The sequence below is a fragment of the Terrapene carolina genome, unplaced genomic scaffold (assembly GCF_002925995.2).
Source record: "Terrapene carolina triunguis isolate 2854851 unplaced genomic scaffold, T_m_triunguis-2.0 Scaffold85, whole genome shotgun sequence".
Lineage (NCBI taxonomy): Eukaryota > Metazoa > Chordata > Testudines > Emydidae > Terrapene > Terrapene triunguis.
This window is the reverse complement of record NW_020664436.1, coordinates 41,111,452-41,132,282: the sequence shown is the minus strand read 5'-3', so window position 1 is coordinate 41,132,282 and position 20,831 is coordinate 41,111,452. Positions and strand designations below refer to the sequence as shown.

The 20,831-nt window shown below is 47.2% G+C and overlaps 1 protein-coding gene across 2 annotated transcripts in view; it reads left to right on the top strand.

The window, feature by feature from the left end:
- The first annotated feature begins 685 nt into the window (after positions 1 to 685).
- GINM1 (glycoprotein integral membrane 1) overlaps positions 686 to 20,831 on the top strand; it is a 33,175-nt gene continuing 13,029 nt past the window's right edge. For both annotated transcript variants that reach the window (XM_026649767.1, XM_024200246.2), the window contains exon 1: positions 686 to 843. In XM_026649767.1, coding sequence (XP_026505552.1) covers positions 736 to 843 — 108 coding nt within the window. In that variant the 5' untranslated portion in view covers positions 686 to 735. The remainder of the gene's footprint in view (positions 844 to 20,831) is intronic.

The following is a 20,831-nucleotide window of genomic DNA, read 5'->3' as shown; positions in this document are numbered from 1 at the left end:
GAACCTTATATCCTGGGTTCAGTGGGTTTGAGTTTTTCATTATTATCTCTTACAACCTTTACTGGTCTTCACAAAGTGTTTTGGTGTTTGAATATTTATTAACCTTTGCAAAGTCTTCCTTGAAAGAGGGCCAAAAATCAACACGCAGGACCGTCCGCGCCGCCTTGGGATCCCGTGCAGTGCGGACAGAGGGGAGAACGCCCCCCGCGCGAACGGCGTGTGCCTGTGCCGACTCTGTGGCTCTGCTTTCGCGGAGGCTTCTCCCGCCGGGGAAAAGTTGGCCTTGGCGCCTCCCCCACAGCTGAGGGCGGAAAGGGGCAGGGCAGGGATGGGGACGAGGGACGGAAGACGAGGCTTTCCCCAGCACACAGACTACGTGGGGGGAACGCAATGGCCGGAACGAGCCAATCCCCCTCATTGTCTTTCCCACCTCCCGCCAGGGAACCCCATCGCCGCCCCGCCTGCACGTGGCTCCAGCGACACCCGGGGGGGTGGGCACCGGCCATCCCAGAGCCGGACCGCGGCGCGCCCCCGCCGGCAGACGTGCTCCGTCCTGCGGAGGCGCGGTGTGTACGTGCGTCCCGCTCGCCCCCTCCAGCCGCTCTTATGCAACAGCCCGGCCCGGCCCCGGTCTCTTCCCCCGGCTCCAGCCCGCCCCTCGCCCCGCCCTTGCGGCTCCCCTCCCTCTTCCCGCGGGGATGTTTCACTAGTTTGTTTTAATTCCCGGGACCCAAGATGGAGGCTGCGCTGGGGCCTGGCGGGCTCCTGCTGCTCCTCCTCGTCCTGGGGCGGCTCGGCCCCGCGGCTCCGCAGCCCGCCGCAACCCCCCAGTTCCTCAGCCAGGTACCGAGAGGGGAGACTCGGCCTGCGGCGGGGCGGGGGTGAGGTGCGCTGGGTGGGGGCTTGGCTTGACGCGGTTTCCATCAGAGTTTGGGTCTATGTCTCTCAGCATCACCCCCACTGTACAAATTGTTCCAGCTCCCCTGTGTGCTGGGGGGGTCGGGGTGCGCTGGGTGTGCGGGGGCAGGGGACGCACTTGGCATTCCGGGGTGCGTGCTGGGGGGGTCGGGGTGCGCTGGGTGTGCGGGGTGCCTGCTGGTGGGGTAGGGGTGAGCGCCGTGTCAGTGTATTGAGGGGTGAGTGTCCATGGCTAGAATCAGGCTGAATATATAGACCTGATATTTGCCAAGTGCTGAAACCTGACATTGATGATCTGTTTTCCAAATGCATTTTAATCAAAATGTGCTTGGGTGATTCCATGTTATCAGACTGCACCAAAATGAGTTTACCAGGAATGGATCTCTTCTTTTTTTCTTTGTTTTTTACTCTAACTTTTCTTGTGTATAGCAGGGAATGCTGCAAATTGATGGTTTATGCACATGGTAATATTTAGAAAAACGGCTGGTTGGGGGAAAGCGAGAAAATACAGGTATTAAAAATTAACTTGCACATGAGCTGTATTTTTTTCTTTGTATTTTTAATGCATACAGCCACATCTTGACAGCTCCGTGCTATAGATTAACATGATCCTATAGGCCCAATTCTTGTTTTCAGTGCTACATGATTGAGCCAAGAAAATGTTATGGTATAGAGAGTACAATGAGGGGTGGGAGTTGGTGCTGAAATATATATTCATATGATTGGCTATAAAGTAAATCTGTTTTTTGTGAGCTAGGGATTTATTTTGGTACTATTTAAAGGTTACTTTTGTTGGAATTAGGGGATACTTCATGAGACCTGTAAACCATAACCTCTAGAATTACTCCCTCCCCAACACATCAACTGGTTCTATGTTGATACTGAAATTGTGAATAAAGCAACCTCTACTTACAATAGTTGTGAACTTCAGAGCATCTTATCACAGAAGTACCAAATGGGAAACAACTTTGTTGGGTTAAGTAGTCAATTGGGCTGTTAACACACAACTGATAACATGTTTTTTTTATTTACAAAGCTCTCCTCAAGGTAACTGTGTAAATAAAGCAATATTTTAAAAAGCCTGGTAGCAATCCCATTAGTGGTACATGCTATACTGCAAGTAGGAAACCTGAGTTTACTTCCCGGTTTCTGCCTCTTCACACAGGGCCTTAAGCCTGGTCTACACTGGGGGGAGGGGATTGATCCAAGATACCCAACTTCAGCTATGAGAATAGGGTTGCTGAATTCAACGTATCTTAGATCGACTTAGAATCACTTACTTCATGTCCTTGCGGCACGGGATCGACGGCTGCCGCTCCCCCGTCGACTTTGCTTCCGCCTCTCGCCGAGCTGGAGTTCAGCAGTCAACAGGAGAGTGATCGGGGATTGATTTATCGCATCTACACTACACGTGATAAATCGATCCCCGATAGATCTATCACTACCCGCCAATCCGGGTAGACGTACCCTTAGTTTGCTAACTGGGAACTCTCAGCTGGGAAACTATGGCCCTGATGCTGTTACAAACATATAGCACCTGTGTAACTGTTGGTAGGATTGGGGCTTTATAGAGGTTTGCTGTCTGTAAAAGATATAACAGCTGTCAGCATTGACAGCTCTCTTTCTGTGTCGGTGGGCTGTATCTACATTGGCCCAGAAACAAGTGAGGCGAGAATGACCGAGTCTCAATTGTTCTTTATCACCAAAAAGTTACTATCTGATTGGAATGTTCCTTATCACAATTGATAATTGTCGGACTCCTGTGTGGATTGAAGTTGGGGGGGGGAACAAATGATTGAATGGGAACAAATGTTTCGTAGCTTGATAGCTTTATGCATTCTTTAGAAATGTATTTTAGATATAGAAGGAACAAAATCTTTATTGCTGAGCAGAGTTACTCTTGAGTAGATATGAACTGACTTGTCAGAATGTAGCTGCTGCTGCAGATTTGAAATTGAAGGTCCCAAGAATGAGATGAGCATGAATTCTCCCTTCTCCCCTGTTCCATGTGGCTTCACAAGACATGTGTTGTTTAAAGGGACACAACGAATGGTAGACTAATCTTTACTCTGCATAGTTTTGGATCTGCAGACCTGTGAGTGTTTCACAGATCAGAAAGCCACTATCATTTTTAGTTAGGTCTGGACTGGGCATTATGTCTGTATATTCTGTAACTTTGACAGTATGTGGACAGAATACTATCAATTGCTTGATGTTTTAAACTTTTTAAACATGATGTTAAAGTTCCCCTTCAGTGTAGGTTAAGAATGTATGTTTTTAATTTAGGAAAGGTGTTATGGGAAAACACGACAGGAAAGGATTGAAAAACCTTGACATACTAAAATGACTTGGTTTGAAGTCATTTTGTAGGTTTGAAATGCTCTGCTTTAGCTCTCATACTTGAGTACGTCACTTGTTGCTCAGTGCCTGTCATTTCCCAAACAACCACTTATGAAACATGGACTTTCCCTTCTTTTCATATTTTTTTTGGACAGCAGCACAGGTTTTTGCCTTGTAATTCAAATGACTCATTCTGCATCATTCTGTAGAGGTTCAAGAGATATTTCACAAAGTTATCTTTTGTTAAATTCTTCTTTAAAAATATGTTCAAACTGCACTGGAAGCTTAAAAAATGAGGGAAGATTAAAACATCCTGGAATAAACATCCGTCAGGTCCCTAGAGTTTCTTGGCAAAGCAAAAGCAGCTAGGAAATCACAAGGCAAAGTAGTTAATAATCTCTGCTGTGTAAAACTAGGATGTAAAAGAAATACAAAACAGTTCTTAATGCGAGGTCAAAAGTTAGATTAAGTTTAGGTCATTTTGGTTTTCATTTAGTTTTTTTATTCTTAATATGGTCCTGATGAGAAGAATACATGAAGTGTGAGAAAGCTGGCTGAAAGCACAATGGGCTGGGTCCTGTTCTGATATACATCGGCAGTAACTGAGTTTAGTTATCTAAATTAATTTTCCCCTGGATGGTTGTTTCTGGATTTTTGAGAATGTGATTTTTACCTTTTGATTATTTATGTTGATTATTTCTTTTGATGTGGCCTACTCACTTGTCAGAAATGTGGCATATATACTTAGTGTGCATACCATTATTTTTCCTGCAGATAATATCTATGTTATTGGGTACTAAAAACATCTGAGATGTTTTTCAAGACAAAAAATAGTTTTTCACTGGTGAGATATTAAGATATTCTCCACTATGTAGACCACATACACATGTTAACATATGCATGCAGGCACCATGTGCTGTTATACTTCAGAGGAAGGGAAAAGGCTTGTTAATAACAACTTATTTAAACCAATAAAATAAATAACTTTTGCAAGTATCTTGTGGCGATAACCTGATATTTGTTCTGAACTTGTGAAAATTTGTGTAATTCTCTGTATCTTTCTGGCATATTTTATTAATTGACTGCTGGATGATGTAATGATGTCCCAACATCTTGGAATTAGGTATGTGATTTTACAACACTTGGTAAAATAATCATAATATGTTATGATTTAATAATGAGAAAGCAGAAATTTAATTCTAGCAATGTAAGTAGGGAAGAGGGGAGAATAAGTGGTGTTACCCAAAGAACCTTACTAATTCACCTCCGTGACTGGGTCACCATTGTGAATTAATAAAATTTGCAAAGTAGGAAGTAAACAAATGTGTACATGCAAAAAGAAAAGCACAGCTAATGCATGGTAATATAATGTCATTTATTTGACAAGTGTAGCATAGTTTTAATTACTTACCCTAAGAAGTACAGTATAAGTGAATGTTTACACTACAGGATTACTCCGAATTTACAGAATTTGATTTTTGGCAACCGATTGTATAAAGTCGAGTGCATTAATTCGGCGGTGTGCGTCCATGTACCGAGGCTAGCGTCGACTTCCGGAGCGTTGCACTGTGGGTAGCTATTCCATAGCTATTCAATAGTTCCCGCAGTCTCCCCCGCCCATTGGAATTCTGGGCTGAGATCCCAATGCCTGATGGAGCCAAAAACATTGTCGCAGGTGGTTCTGGGTACATGCTCCCCCTCCCTCTGGGAAAACAATGGCAGACAACCGTTTCACGCCTTTTTTCCTGGGTGAACTGTGCAGACGCCATAGCACGGCAAGCATGGAGCCTGCTCAGCTCAAGACAGCAGTCATGAACATTGTAAACGCCTTGCGCATTATCGTGCAGTTTATGCTGAACCAGAACCTGTAAAACCAGGCGAGGAGGAGGCGGCGACTGCAGCGCGGCGACGACAGTGATGAGGACATGGTCACAGAATTCTCTCAAACCGCAGGCCCTGGTGCTTTGGAGATCATGTTGTTAATGGGGCAGGTTCTAGCCGTGGAATGCCGATTCTGGGCCTGGGAAACAAGCACAGACTGGTGGGACCAAATAGTGTTGCAGGTGTGGGATGATTCCCAGTGGCTGCGAAACTTTTGTATGCGTAAAGGCACTTTCATGGAACTTTGTGACTTGCTTTCCTCTGCCCTGAAGCGCCAGAATACCAAGATGAGAGCAGCCCTCGCAGTTGAGAAGCGACTGGCGATAGCCCTGTGGAAGCTTGCAACTCCAGACAGCTACCGGTCAGTCGGGAATCAATTTGGAGTGGGCAAATCTACTGTGGGGGCTGCTGTGATGCAAGTAGCCAAAGCAATCGCTGAGCTGCTGCTACCAAAGGTAGTGACTCTGGGAAATGTGCAGGTCATAGTAGATGGCTTTGCTGCAATGGGATTCCCTAACTGTGGTGGGGCGATAGATGGAACCCATATCCCTATCTTGGCACCGGAGCACCAGGGCAGCCAGTACATAAACCGGAAGGGGTACTTTTCAATGGTGCTGCAAGCACTGGTGGATCACAAGGGACGTTTCACCAACATCAACGTGGGATGGCCGGGAAGGGTTCATGACGCTCGCGTCTTCAGGAACACTAATCTGTTTAAACGGCTGCAGCAAGGGATTTTTACTTCCCAGACCAGAAAATAACCATTGGGGATGTTGAGATACCTATAGTTATCCTTGGGGACCCAGCCTATCCCTTAATGTCATGGCTCATGAAGCCATACACAGGCAGCCTGGACAGTAGTCAGGACCTGTTCAACTATAGGCTGAGCAAGTGCAGAATGGTGGTAGAATGTGCCTTTGGACGTTTAAAGGGTCGCTGGCGCACTTTACTGACTCGGTCAGACCTCAGCCAAACCAATATTCCCATTGTTATTGCTGCTTGCTGTGTGCTCCAAATCTCTGTGAGAATAAGGGGGAGACGTTTATGGCGGGGTGGGAGGTTGAGGCAAATCGCCTGGCTGCTTATTACATGCAGCCAGACACCAGGGCGATTAGAAGAGCACACCAGGAAGCGCTGCGCATCAGAGAAGCTTTGAAAACCAGTTTCATGACTGGCCAGGCTACAGTGTGAAATTTCTGTTTGTTTCTCCTTGGTGAAAACCCGCCCCCTTGATTGACTCATTCCCTGTAAGCAACCCACCCTCCCGCTTCGATCACAGCTTGCTTTCAAAGGAAATAGTCACTATCGTTTAAAAATCATGTATTATTTATTAATTGATTATAAACATAGGGAGAGAACTGACAAGGTAGCCCGGGGGGTGGAGGGGGTTTGGGAGGAGGATAGGAGGGAAGGAAAAGGCCACTTCAGAAGTTCAAAATAATGACCGCCTTTTGCTTGGGCTGTCCACTGGGGTGGAGTGGGAGGGTGCACGGAGCCTCCCCCCCCATGTTCTTGGGCATCTGGGTGAGGAGGCTATGGAACATGGTGAGGTGGGAGGGTGGTTATACAGGGGCTGCAGCGGCAGTCTGTGATCCTGCTGCCGTTCCTGAAGCTCCACCAGACGCCGGAGCATGTCCGTTTGCTCATGCAGCAGCCCCAGTGTTGCATCCCACCACCTCTCATCTTGAGCGTCCCTCCTATCCTCACGTTCGTCCCTCATGGCCTCACGTTCACTGGCAGCTTTCCTGTACTGTGATACCGTGTCCTTCTACTCATTCAGGTGAGCTCTTTCATCGTGGGTCGATTGCATGATTTCCGAGAACATTTTGTCTCGCGTGCGTTTTTTTTCGCCGCCTTATCTGAGATATCTTTCGGGACAGAGGAGGGAGACTTGAAAAATTTGCAGCTAAGGGAGGGAAAAAAGACATTTTACAGAACAATGCTTATACTCTTTCATGGTGAACAACACTATTCACATTACATAGCACATGTGATTTCGGTACAAGGTTGCATTTTGCATCTTAATATTGAGTGCCTGCGGCTTTGGTCTTAGAGATCACAGACGCAGGTCCGGGCAACAGAATTTGGCTTGCATGCAGCCATGGTAAGCCATTGTCTTTTGGCTTCTGCAACCTTCGTAAAAGCAGCACCCTCCTTTCCCATACCAAGCAAAGCCCGTTGAGTGCTGCGGTTTTCCTGTTAACGTGCAGCAGCAGAAACCAAACTAAACCCCCCCACCACCCATCCAATTCTCTGGGATGATTGCTTTATCCCTCCCCCCACCGCGTGGCTGGTATCAGGGAAGATCCCTGCTAGCCAAAAGCGAAAGGCTCAGCGCCAATGGGGTCCTCCCTGCCCACCCACCGCTTGGCTAACTGCAGGGAAGGATTTCTTTTCAGCCACAGGCAAACAGCCCAGTAGGAACGGCCACCTCTGTCCCCTTCATTAAATTCCCGTATTTCAACCAGGTTACCATGAACAGTATCCCTCTCCTGAGGATAACACAGTGAGATAAAGAACAGATGTTGCTTGAATGCCAGCAAACACTGGGACCATATGCTGCCAGGCTTTGTCATGCAATGATACCAGATTACTTGCTACTAGCATGGCGTGGTCAAGTGTCTTACCATGGAGGACGGAATAAGGCTGCACTGCCCAGAAACCTTTTGCAAAGGCTTTTGGAAGCTCCAGGAGAGCTTCATAGAGATGTCCCTGGAAGATTTCCGCTCCATCCCCAGACACATTAACAGACTTTTCCAGTAGCTGTACTGGCCGCGAATGCATCCCAAGTCCTCAGGGCAAATTAATCATTAAAAAACACTTGCTTTTAAACCATGTTTTATATTTACAAAAGTACACTCACCAGAGTTCCTTTCCATGGCTTCATGGTCTGGGATACCGCCTTGGGAGGGTTGGGAGGGTACTTCAGTTCGGCTGAGAAAAAGATCCTGGCTGTTGGGGAGAATGGAGTGCTGTGTGCTCTCCGCAAGCTTGTCGTCGTCGTCGTCGTCCTCCTCCTCCTCCTCCTCCTCCTCATCTTCCCTGTCCGCAGAATCCTCAGGCATGGCTGAGAGTACCCCCTCCTTGGAATCCATGGTCAGGGGTAGGGTAGTGGTGGTGCCCTCCTCTTAGAATTGCATGCAGCTCAGCGTAGAAGTGGCATGTCTGCGGCTCTGCACCAGACCTTCCGTTTGCTTCTTTGGTTTTCTGGTAGGCTTGTCTGAGCTCCTTAACTTTCACGCAGCACTGTAGTGAGTCCCTATTGTGGCCTCTCTCCATCATGCCCTTGGAGATTTTTTCAAATGTTTTGGCATTTCGTCTTTTGGAACATAGTTCTGCTAGCACGGAATCCTCTCCCCATATAGCGATCAGATCCAGTACCTCCCATACGGTCCATGCTGGTGCTCTTTTTCGATTCTCGGACTGCATGGTTACCTGTGCTGATGAGTTCTGAGTGGTCACCTGTGCTCTCCACGCTGCGCAAACAGGAAATGAAAATCAAAAGTTCGCGGGGCTTTTTCTGTCTACCTGGCCAGTGCATCTGAGGTCAGATTGCTGACCAGAGCGGTCACAATGGTGCACTGTGGGATCACTCCCGGAGGCCAATACCATCGAATTTCATCCACACTAACCCTAATTCGAACCGGCAATGTTGATTTCAGCGCTACTCCCCTCGTCGGAGAGGAGTATAGAAATCGATTTTAAGAGCCCTTTATGTCGAAGTAAATGGCTTCGTTGTGTGGATGGGTGCAGGGTTAATTCGATTTAACACTGCTAAATTTGACCTAAACTCATATTGTAGACCAGGCCTTAGACTAATAATAAATGTAATGAAGTTTTAGTAATGCAAGATCTCCCTAGAGGACTGTTCTAAAAACTTTGCTGTAAAGTATGCAGGGCCTGACATTTTTTGTCCTATAGCCATGTCAGTAGACCTGGTTGCAACATGGGAAATTTTAAAAAGGTCTAAGAAAGTCTACTGTAGACATCCACTTGCTGTCATTAAGAAGTGTTTGGACATTTCCATACTAGTACATATATGTGGGGTGTGTGTGAGGGGATACATGCATGAATGTTATATATGTTGGGGTGTATGCAGGCTGTGTGTGCCAGTGTATTGAGGGGTGAGTGCACATCGCTAGAAATATGTTCTCATTTTGAAAATATAAACCTAATTTTTATTTGACCTGTATTTCTTCTTCAAGCTGAAACTTAACAATGATGGTCTGTTTTTCAAATGTTTTAAAAAAATTATTCAGGTGACTAAGTTATAAGACTGCTCAAAAAGTAGTGTTGGTTTTTTTTAAACTACTTTGTAACTTACAGTAGCTTTTTGTGTATGAAATGGAATGTTGCATATTGATTATGTATGTATCAATATGTAGAAAAACTGCTGGCTGGGAGAAGGGAGAAAAATGTAGTTATTAATATTAAAGCGATTCCACATATATATCTTTTATATTTTTAACATATATACATCCGTTTCATGACAGCTCCATGCTATAGAGTACTGTAATGCTGTAGGCCCCAGTGTTGCTCCTGTGATTTCAGTGCTACAGGATTGGGGCAAGAAAATTTTGTGGTGTATAGTTAATTGTGGTTTTTGTTGTTGTTGGGTGGGATCGAGTGGAGAAGGGAGGTTATAAAGTAAATTTGGAGTTTTTGAATAGTTGGTTTTATTTTGGTACCATTTTTAAAGGTTACCTCTGTTGGAATTAGAGGATGCTTCATGAGACATGTGAACTTAGACCTTTGATTTTTTTAAAAAAGCTGGATAGTTCTGTGTTAATATTTAAATTGTGACTAAACATCCTCTGATTACAATAGTTGTGAACTGCAAAGTGTCTTATCATAGAAGCATGAAACGGGAAAGATCTGCTGGGTTATCTGGTCAATTCTCCTGCTAATACAAGATTGTAATAAATTCATACACCAGCAAAGTTCTCCTCCAAGTAACTTTGTTTAAAGAATAATCATAATTAAGTAATAAAAAAGTGGCAGCAATTCCAGTATTGGCCTATCCTGTACTGTAAGGTAGGAAACCTGAGTTTACTTCCTGGTTTCTTTCTCTCTCTCTTCATGAAATGGTTGGGAATTGTGCTAAAGCACAACTGTGGGGGGACTCTCTGGGTATGTCTACACCGCAATAAAAAACTGTAGCATTGAGTCTCAGAGCCTGGGTCAATTTGTCTTAGGCTTACAGGGCTCAGGCTGTGGGGCTAAAAAATAGCTGTGTAGTTGAGGTTCAGGCTCAGGCTGCAGCCCAGGCTCTGAGACCTTCCCCCCCCCCCCCCCCAACAGCTACACTGCCAATATTAGCCCCACAAGCCTGACTCGGGCCAGCGGTGCCACAGGTCTTTTACTGCAGTGTAGTTGTATCCTCAGCAAACTAAGCCCTCTAGGACTGAGGCTTACGAGAGGTTCTCTGACTAGCTGTAATAAATTGAGAGAAGGTGACTCTCGGCCATGTTGGTCTCAGCATATTAAAGATACAAGGTGGACCAGTAAAAGGTATTACCTCACCCACCTTGTGTCGCTAATATCCTGAGATCAATGTGGCTACAACACTGCTTGCATAGATTATAGCTGTCAGAATTAACAACCCACTATTTGTGTCAGTGCAATGTTTCTGCGCCAGCGCAGATACAATTGGGGCAAGGGTGACTGAGACTCTATCATTTAGCACCAAAAATATTGAGGCCATGTCTACACTACCACATATGTTCGTAAAACTTATGTCTCTCTGGGGTGTGGAAAAAAACACACTCCCGAGCGACATAAGTTTCGCTGGCACAAGTGGTAGCGTGCACAGGGCTATGTTGCCGGAAGAGATTCTCCTGCCTACATGGCTACTGCTGCTCGTGGAGGTGGTTTTATTATGTCGACAGGAGAGCTCTGTCCCGTTGGTATAGCGTGGCTACATGAGCAATCTTACAGCGGCGCAGCTGCATTGGTAGAGTTGTGTCGCTGTAAGCTCGCTTGTGTAGACATGGCCTAAAATCTGTTTAGAATGTACCTTAGCATAGTTGGTAATCCTCTAAAGGCCTCTGTTATGTGCATGCAAGATGGGTACATATGGCAACAGGAATAAATGTTGTTCTTCAAGTGCTTATTCATGTCGATTCCATGCTAGGTGTGTGCACGCCATGTGCACAGGTGCCGGAGATTTTTCCCTCAGTGGTATCTGCAGGGTCGTCCCTAGTTCCCCCTGGAGCCCCACGCACATGTGCCAATATAAAGGGCGCTGCCAGCTCCATGCCCTCTCAGTTCCTTCTTATCGCCCATCACGGTTGCTTGGAATGACCTTCTTGCTCTTGCAAGGCTTTCCTAATAGTGGTTTGGACTCTGATCTGTTGTATATAGTTGTTGTAGTTAGCAGATTTAGTTATTCTGAGTGTATATGGTACAGATAGTTGTCCTAGTCTTGGAGAGATGTTGTCCTAGGTACTGGGTATGCCCCAGTCTCTGGGCTTCAAGCTGTCACCTCCTGCGGCAAGCCTGTGCCTATGAGCGACCCGTGTTCGCCTTGTCTAAAGTGCCTCGGGGAAGCTCACGTTAAGGAGAAGTGTAAAATCTACAAGGGCTTCAGACCAAGGACTCAGAAAGACAGAGACATCCACCTGAAGGCTCTGAGCCGTCCTGCTCCGAATTGGCACTGAGTACTTCAGCCTCTGTGCCCTTCCCAGCACCGTTCCCCAGCACCGGCGCTCAGGAAGAAGCACAAGCGCTGGAAGAGGACGCTCTCTGGTGCCAAAGAGCGATAAGAGGGGGAGCAATTGATGTGAGACCCGTGCCGGGCCATTTGTCCTCTCCAGAGCCACGGTCAGTGTACCAAGCCCGATTTGGAGCCCACGTCCGACTCTGGGGAGCGGTTGTGGTACCTCATCCTTGTGGGCCCCCATCGACTCCGGAGGCTTTCCAGGCTGCAAAGGACTTGATGTCTCTCCCGATACCACTCACCACCCAAGGTCCCATGCCAGCCAGGACTACCGGAGACAGAAGGGTGCAGGGGGTAGAGCGCTCCTGTTTGGCAGCAGCGGTTGTGGCACCTTCATGGCCCTGTTGCAGCAGTCCCTGACCCAGCATTGGTCACCAATCCTCTGGCACCACCTGGAGGCAGTACCGGGCATGGTGCCTCCATGATCTCTGTTTTCCCTAGCCTCTGTTTGCCAGAAGCTGGGAATGGGTGACGGGATGGATCACTTGATGATTACCTGTTCTGTTCATTCCCTCTGGGGCACCTGGCATTGGCCACTGTTGGAACACAGGATACTGGGCTAGATGGACCTTTGGTCTGACACAGTATGGCTTTTCTTCTGTTCTTATGGCTGTTGAGGTCTGAAATGCTTCCTGAAAGCCAGGAGAGCATATAGGGCTAGAGAGCGGAGCGTGGCTCTCCAGTCTTTGAGGCTGTGCAGCTTGGAGTCTGTCTGCTCGGAGAACAGAGCAGTGCCCACTTAGAACTAAATCAAGAATTGCCTCCCCTCTTGTGGGTTCCAGGACTAGCTGCTCCAAGAAGCAGTCATTTAAGGTGTCAAGAAACTTTATTTCTGCCTCCCGTCCTGAAGTGACATGTACCCAGTCAATATGGGTGTGATGGGTTGGATCACAGAAATCCCTTTGGGACTGCCACCTGATGTGCTGGGACTACCACTGAGCCCATTTTCCCTGCCAGCTTGGGACTTCAGAACCTTGCCTTGTTTGAGCCAGACACGCTTGCCTGCTGCAAACACAGGTCCACGTCTGAAGCACGTCCCCCACAAGCTGCAGGCTTAACTGAAAACAGCTTAAGAGGTGCTCCTGTCTCCAGCCCAGCTCCCAATGGGGTCCAAACCCCAAATAAATCTATTTTACCCTGTATAAAGCTTATACAGGGTAAACTCATAAATTGTCCGCCCTCTGTAACACTGATAGAGAGAGATGCACAGCTGTTTGCCCCTCTCCTTCAGGTATTAATACATACTCTGGATTAATAAGTAAAAAGTGATTTTATTAAATACAGAAAGTAGGATTTAAATGGTTCCAAGTAATAACAGACAGAACAAAGTAAATTACCAAACAAAATAAAATAAAACATGCAAGTCTAATGCCTAATACAGTAGGAAACCAAATGCAGGTAAATCTCACCCTCAGAGATGTTCCAATAAGCTTCTTTGACAGACTAGCCTCATTCTAGTCTGGGCCCAATCCTTTCCCCAGTGCAGTCCTTATTCCAGCTCAGGTGGTAGCTAGGGGATTTCTCATGACTGCAGCCCCCTTTGTTCTGTTCCACCCCCTTATATATCTTTTGCACAAGGCAGGAATCCTTTGTCCCTCTCTGGCTTCCCACCCTTCTTCTAAATGGAAAAGCACCAGGCTAAAGATGGATTCCAGTTCAGGTGACATGATCACATGTCACTGTAGGACTTTATTGCCTACTTGCCAGCACACATGTACACAGGAAGACTTACAAGTAAACAGAGCCATCTACAGTCAATTGTCCTGGTTAATGGGAGCCATCAAGATTCCAAGCCACCATTAATGGCCCACACTTTTCATAACTACAATAGGACCTCAGTTATATTTCATATTTCTAGTTTCAGATACAAGAATGATACATTTATACAAATAGGATGAACACACTCAGTAGATTATACGCTTTGTAATAAGAACAGGAGTACTTGTGGCACCTTAGAGACTAACAAATTTAGTACTCCTGTTCTTTTTTGAGAATACAGACTAACACGGCTGCTACTCTGAAAGCTTTGTAATGATGCTTTACCAGAGACCTTTTGCATGAAGCATATCCCAGTTACTTTATATTCACACTCATTAGCATATTTTCATAACATCATATGGAGTGCACTGTCACCATGGGGATAGTTGAAATTCCCCATTATTATTGGGTTTATTTTAATAGCCTCTCTAATCTCCCTGAGCATTTCACAGTCACTCTCACCATCCTGGTCAGGTGGTCGGTAATATTAGAGCATAGAATTACTATCCATAGAGATTCTATGGTACAGATTGGTTCATTTAAGATTTTTACTTCATTTGATTCTACGCTTTCTTTCACATATAGTGCCACTCCCCCACCAGCACGACATGTTCTGTCCTTGCGATATATTTTGTACCCTGGTATTACTGTGTCCCATTGGTTATCCTCATTCCACCATGTTTCTGTGATGCCTATTATATCAATATCTTCATTTAATACGAGGCACTTTAGTTCACCCATCTTATTATTATTCTAGCATTGGTATATAAATACTTTTAAAAAACTTGTCACTTTTTAGCTGTCTGTCATTACATGATGTAATTGAATGGGACTTTTTTCCATTTGACTGTTTCTCATCAGATCCTACCTGTATTTTATCATCTTCCATCCTCTCCTCCTTATTAGGACATAGAGAATCTCCATTAATAGGTCCTCCCCTCAGGGTTGTCTCTGTCCGAACCACATGCTCCTCCGCACCTGTCAGCTTTTTCCCAGCCCTTAATTTAACAACTAAGACCTTTTAAATTTTAAGTGCCAGCAGCCTGGTTCCGTTTTGGTTAAGGTGGAGCCCATCCTTCCTGTATAGGCTCTCACTTTCCCAAAAGTTTCCCCAGTTCCTAATAAATCTAAACCCTTCCTCCCTACACCATCGTCTCATCCATGCATTGAGACCCTGCAGTTCTGCCTGTCTAACTGACCCTGCGCGTGGAACTGGAAGCATTTCAGAGAATGCTACCATGGCGGTTCTGGACTTCAATCTCTTACCTAGCAGCCTAAATTTGGCCTCCAAGACCTCTCACCTATCGTTCTCTGTCATTGGTACCTACATGTACCTTGACCGCTAGCTCCTCCCCAGCACTACACATAAGTCTATCTAGATGTCTCAAGAGATCCGCACCAGGCAGGCAAGTCACCATGCAGTTCTCCTGGTCATCACAAACCCAGCTATCTATGTTTCTAATGATTGAATTGCCCATTTTTAGTATATGTGCTACTAATACCTGTCTTTTCCTAATAACTGGAGTTCCCTCCCCTGGAGAGGTATCCTCATTGCGAAAGGATACCACAACATCATCTGGAAGGAGGGTCCCAACTATGGGATCGTTTCCCTCTGCTTGTTCTCTTTCCCTGAGACTTTCATCCTCTTCAACAACACAGAGGCTGTCAGACCGGGGGTGGGGCCAAACCCACCTCAGCAATGTCAGACCCAGGGTCTCTGGTCCAGGAAGAACTCTCCCTGCATATAAACATCAGGGAACTCAGGGCAATACGCCTGGCCTGCAAGGTGTTTCTTCCCCAGCTGTCAGGCAGGGTTGTGCAGGTCTCGATGGACAACATGGCCTTGATGTTTTATGTCAACAAGCAAGGAGGAGCTCGCTCCTCAGCCCTTTCTGAAGAGGCCCTCTGACTATGGGCCTTCTGTGTGAACCACGACGTCCCTCTCAAGGCGGTACACCTCCCAGAAGAGCAGAATGCGCTGGCGGATCACCTCAGCAGGTCCTTTTCCTTTCGCCACAAGAGGTCTCTTCACCCAGAGGCAGTCAGCGTTATCTTCCAGAAGTGGGGGACTCCCTAAGTGGACCCGTTCCCCACCAGACATAACAGGAAAGGCAAATGGTTATGTTCAATGCGCGGGCTCAGCCAGGGCTCTGTGTCTGATGCTTTCCTGTTCTCGTGGGCAAATGAACTGATGTATGCCTTCCCGCCAATCCCCCTTGGTTCACAAGGTCCTCCTAAAGATCAAGAGGGACAAGGTGAAAGTTATCTTGATAGCTCCGGCGGGGCCACACCAGCATTGGTTTGGCACGCTTCTGGACCTCTCAGTGGCAACTCCACTAGAGCTGCAACCACATTCAGACTTGATTTCACAATATCAAGGCCAGTTGCTTCACCCAAACCTCGCCTCTCTACACCTGACGGCATGGCTTCTGTATGGCTGAACCCCGAGGAGCAGGTCCAGCAAGTTTTGCTAGGTAGCAGGAAGCCCTCCACCAGGGCTACCTACCTAAGTGGAAACGTTTCACTGGTTGGGCCTCAGAATGGAATCCTTTTTCCGTCTCGGTCTTCTCTGCAGTCCATCTCGGACTACTTGCTCCACCTGAAGCACCAGGATCTGGCACTGTCATCAGTCAAGGTTCACTTGTCAGTCCTCTCGACCTTCCATCCTTGGGTCCAAGGCAGATCAGTCTTTTCTCATGAGATGACTATCAGGTTCCTCAAGGGTTTAGAAAGACGCTACTCACAAGTCCGTGAACCGATTTCCCCCATGGGACTTAAAGCTGGTCCTGTCAAGGCTCGTGGGACTCTCCTTTGAGCTGTTGGCATCTTGTTCTCTACTGCTCCTCTCATGGAAGGTTGCTTTCCTAGTGGCAATTATGTCGGCCAGAAAGGTCTCCGAAATCAAAGCCCCTGACTTCAGAACCCCCTTGTACGGTGTTCTTCAAGGACAAGGGCCCCCACCCGCCCTTCCTACCAAAGGTAGTGTTGCAGTTCCATGATAATCAGGACACTTCTTTCCAAAGCCTCACAGAACTGATGAGGAACATTGGATACATACTTTAGATCGGGGTGGCCAAACTTACTGACACGCCAAGCCACTTATGATAATCTACAGAAGTTTGAGAGGTGGGCATGCCAGCCGGGACTCGGGGCTTCAGCCCTGTGGGGCATGCCAGCTGCGGCTCGGGGCTTCAGCCCTGAGCCCCAGCAGATGCCTCCTGCAGACCTCCCTCCCCGCAGGGCATAAGCCCCAAGCCCCACCACCCTGCCACAGGGCAAAAGCCTTGAGCTCCCCCTACCCCAGTCTGGTAGTGGAGAATGGGGTGGGGATGTGGGGGACTCCGCGAGCTGCACTTTAAAAGAGCTGTATGTGGCTCGCAAGCCGCACTTTGGCCACCCCTGCTTTAAATGTTAAACAGGCCCTGTCCTTCTATATTGAAAGGACTAAGCCCTTCTGCAAGGCTGTGCAGCTTTTCATAGGTGTGGTGGACAGAACAAAAGGACTACCGGTGTCGTCCTAAAGAATATCATCCTGGATCACTGCTTGCATCCGAGCTTGTTACGAGCAGTTGAAGGTCCTGTCTCTGGCCACTGGGACATCTCATTCCACAAAGGGCCCAGGCTTCGTCAGCAGTGTTCTTCGTGCAGATACCAATCCAGGACATTGGCACCGACTTCCCCGTTTTTCCCATGGGTGCTTCACTCCTCCTCCTCTGCCCCCGGCCCCATCCCCACTCCACCCCTTCTATGAGGCCCTGCCCCGCCTCTTCCCACCCCTTCTCCTCTGCAATATTCCAACTCCTTCCCCAAATCCCCACCCCGGCCCTGCCTCTTCCCCGCCTCCTCCCCTTAGCGCGCCGTGTTCCTGCTCTTCCCCCTTCCTCCCAGAGCGTGCTAACGCTGCCAAACAGCTGTTTGATGGTGGCTGGACGGGAAACGCTGGGAGGTAGGCGGAGGAGCGGGGATGTGGCGCACTCAGGGGAAGAGGTGAGGGGAGCTTGGCTGCCGGTGGGTGCAGAGCACCCACTAATTTTTCCTCATGGGTGCTCCAGCCCCGGAGCACCCACGGAGTCGGCGCCTATGATCCAGGACACTACAGGGCCACGACATGGTCGTTGATTCATATCTTCGCATCCCACTATGCTTTCACCTAACAGGCCCGTGACCATGCCGATTTCGCTAGAGCAGTGTTGCAATCAGCACGTCCATGAACTCTGATCCCACCTCCGGGGATACTGCTTGTGAGTCACCTAGCATGGAATCGACAAGAGCAAGCACTCCCAGAAGAAAAAATGGTTACTAATCTTTCGTAACTGTTGTTCTTCAAGATGTGTTGCTTGTGTCCACTCCATGACCTGCCCTTCTGCTCCGCTGTCGGAGTTTCCAGCAAGAAGGAACTGAGAGGGTACAGGGCTGGCAACGCCCTTTATACCGACGCAGGAACGTGGGGCTCCGGAGGCACCATGGCCGGCCCTATGGATACCACTGAGGGAAAAATATCTGGCAACTGTGCGTAGCGCACGCATACCTAGCATGGAATGGGCGTGAGCAGCACATCTTGAAGAACAACAGTTACGAAAGATCAGTAACCGTTTTTTCCTTTGATAAATTTTTGGGGGGCAGACAACCTGATTATGGATATAGTAGGGACAAAAAAAGTCAAACTGTCACTGAGCAGGAGAGTTAGTCCTATCTAGCTATGAACAGTGTTGGAACTGAAGGCCCTGAGGATTGGGAATGGGAAGAGCATGATTTCTCTGCTGCTCATGTGGCTCTGCAAGCCATGAACACAGATGTGGCTGTATGTTTTGCAAGGGCTACAGGCTGATGTGGGTGTGTGTTGTGGCAGACTAAATTGTTCTGACTAGGTCAAGAGCTGCAACCTTTTTGATGTTGCACACTTCAAAGCATTTTGAATGTCCAGGCACTATGACTGCAGTCCATAACTTTGGCAGTATATGGACAGGAGACAACTGCTCACTTTCATTTTTTTAAACTTCTTAAGCATATGCAGTTAAAATTCCCATTCAAGTGGGAGTTCAGAATATTTTAATTTAGGACTAGACACTATGACAGGGGTGCCCAACCTGTGGCTCCAGAGCCACATGCGTCTCTTCAGAAGTTAATATACGGCTCCTTTTATAGGCACCGACTCGGGCTGGAGCTACAGATGCCAACTTTCCAATGTGCCAGGTGGTGCTCACTGCTCAATCCCTGGCTCTGCCACAGGCCCTGCCCCCACTCCACCTCTTCCCACCCCCTCCCCTGAGCCTGCCTTGCCCTTGCTCCTCCCTCCTCCCCCCCCCGTCCCAGAGCCTCCTGCATGCCACGAAACAGCTGATCAGGAGGTGCTGGGAGTGGGGGCAGGAGGGTGGAGCTGTTGGAGGGCTGCTGACATATTACTGTGGCTCTTTGGCAATGTACATTGGTAAATTCTGGCTCCTTCTCAGGCTTAGGTTGGCCACCCCTGCACTATGAGATGAAAAGATTGAAAGATCTTGAAATACCAAAATAACTAGAGTATAATTCATATTGTAAGCTTGAAATGATTGGGTTTAGCGCTAGTATTTGAGCAAATGTATTTTTCTTTTGTGCATTTGTCATGGGGTGGTCCTTTCCAGACTCACTCACTCACCCGGTCTTCTTCACCACCACTGCACTTTAGCCGGTTCTGAGAGCGTGCGGAGTCGGTCGACGCTACGCCCGGCTCATGGTGTCCGACACCATCAGGTGGTCGAGAGACATTTATACGGAACACATCACAGGACACCGTCAATACCACATTGAGTAATTGAGACCGCCGACCAGGGAAATAACCCACTTCCTTCCCTGACGAACCAAGGGATGCACCCCGCCCATGTACTTATTCGCTACACCAATACTGACTTGGACTCCTTATACAGTCCATGGGTGGCGTACCCAAGCCCACTTATCCACTGACACTTTAAAAACTCTTGCACCCCAATCTGGGTCTATGCTGGTTATGTGATATGTATGTATCTCTTCATCCTTGCAACCGATACCTGTAATCCCTCATAACTCAAGCCTGACCCCAGATGTACAGTACCTTCCCTCTTAGCTTGTGTATATTTAATTTTAAACATTAACTTTAATAATAATCTTTCCACAGTCCACAGCTGGTATTGTTATTTACATATATTTAGAGTCCATAACCAGCTTCCCCACTTGTTTCTAGGGAAGGAACAGTACGAGTAGTAGCTAGTCACGTCTACCTCTGCCTTCATTCAGGCTTCCAGCACTTCCTTCCTGTGTGCTCATAAAATCCCAGCTGCTGGGGGTTGCTGCCCCTCAATTTGCCCCTCAGCTGTAGCTCTACTCAGTTAATTGGCACCTTAGGTCAGTTACCTGTCTTCCAGTTAAGTCCCAATTAACATACACTGGTGGGGAGCTGGGTGACAAGGTGTTGAGTTAGCTGAAGACTCAGCATGTCCTGTTACACCCTTTCATTTCCCAAACAAACACTTTTGAAACATGGACTTTCCTTCCTCCCTTTTAATTATTTTTGCATCAGTGGTACAGTTTCCCCCCCAACTCATAATCTGAGTGAGTCATTCTGCATCATTCTGTAAAGATTTTGTATAAATACCTTTTGCATAAATATGTTCAAAATGCACCGGAATCCTAAAAAATGAGGGAGGATTAAGACTGCCTGGAAAATGTACCCTGTGGATCACTCAGCGTTACTTGGCAAAGCAAAAGAAGTTAGGAAATCACAAGAGGAAGGGAGTAGTAATTTCTGCTGTGTAAGGCTGGGAGGTAAAAGATACAATACAGCTCTTAATGCTAAATCAAGAATTAGATTAGATATATGTTTTAGTTTTTTTAATATTTCTTAATATGGGCCAGATGAGAAGAATATGTTTAGCGTGAGGGAGCTGGATGGAAGCCCAATGGATTGGGTTCTACAATTTTATTATGAATCTGATTTACATTGGCAGTAACTGATATTAGTTATGTAAATGAGCTGGTGAGCTTCATCTTTCCTGAATGGTTGTTTTCTAGTTCTGAAAATGGGAGACATCTGCTTCCTGTAACAGACATTGAGGAGCAAATTGCCTTTTGTACATTAGTGGCCAAACGGTTTTCAACCCCATTTTACTGGGGACAAAATATCTGTGGTTGATAGATAAATTAGGGTTACCATATTTTGAGCCTCCAAAAGGAGGACACTCCACAGGGTCCCGCCCCCGCCCCC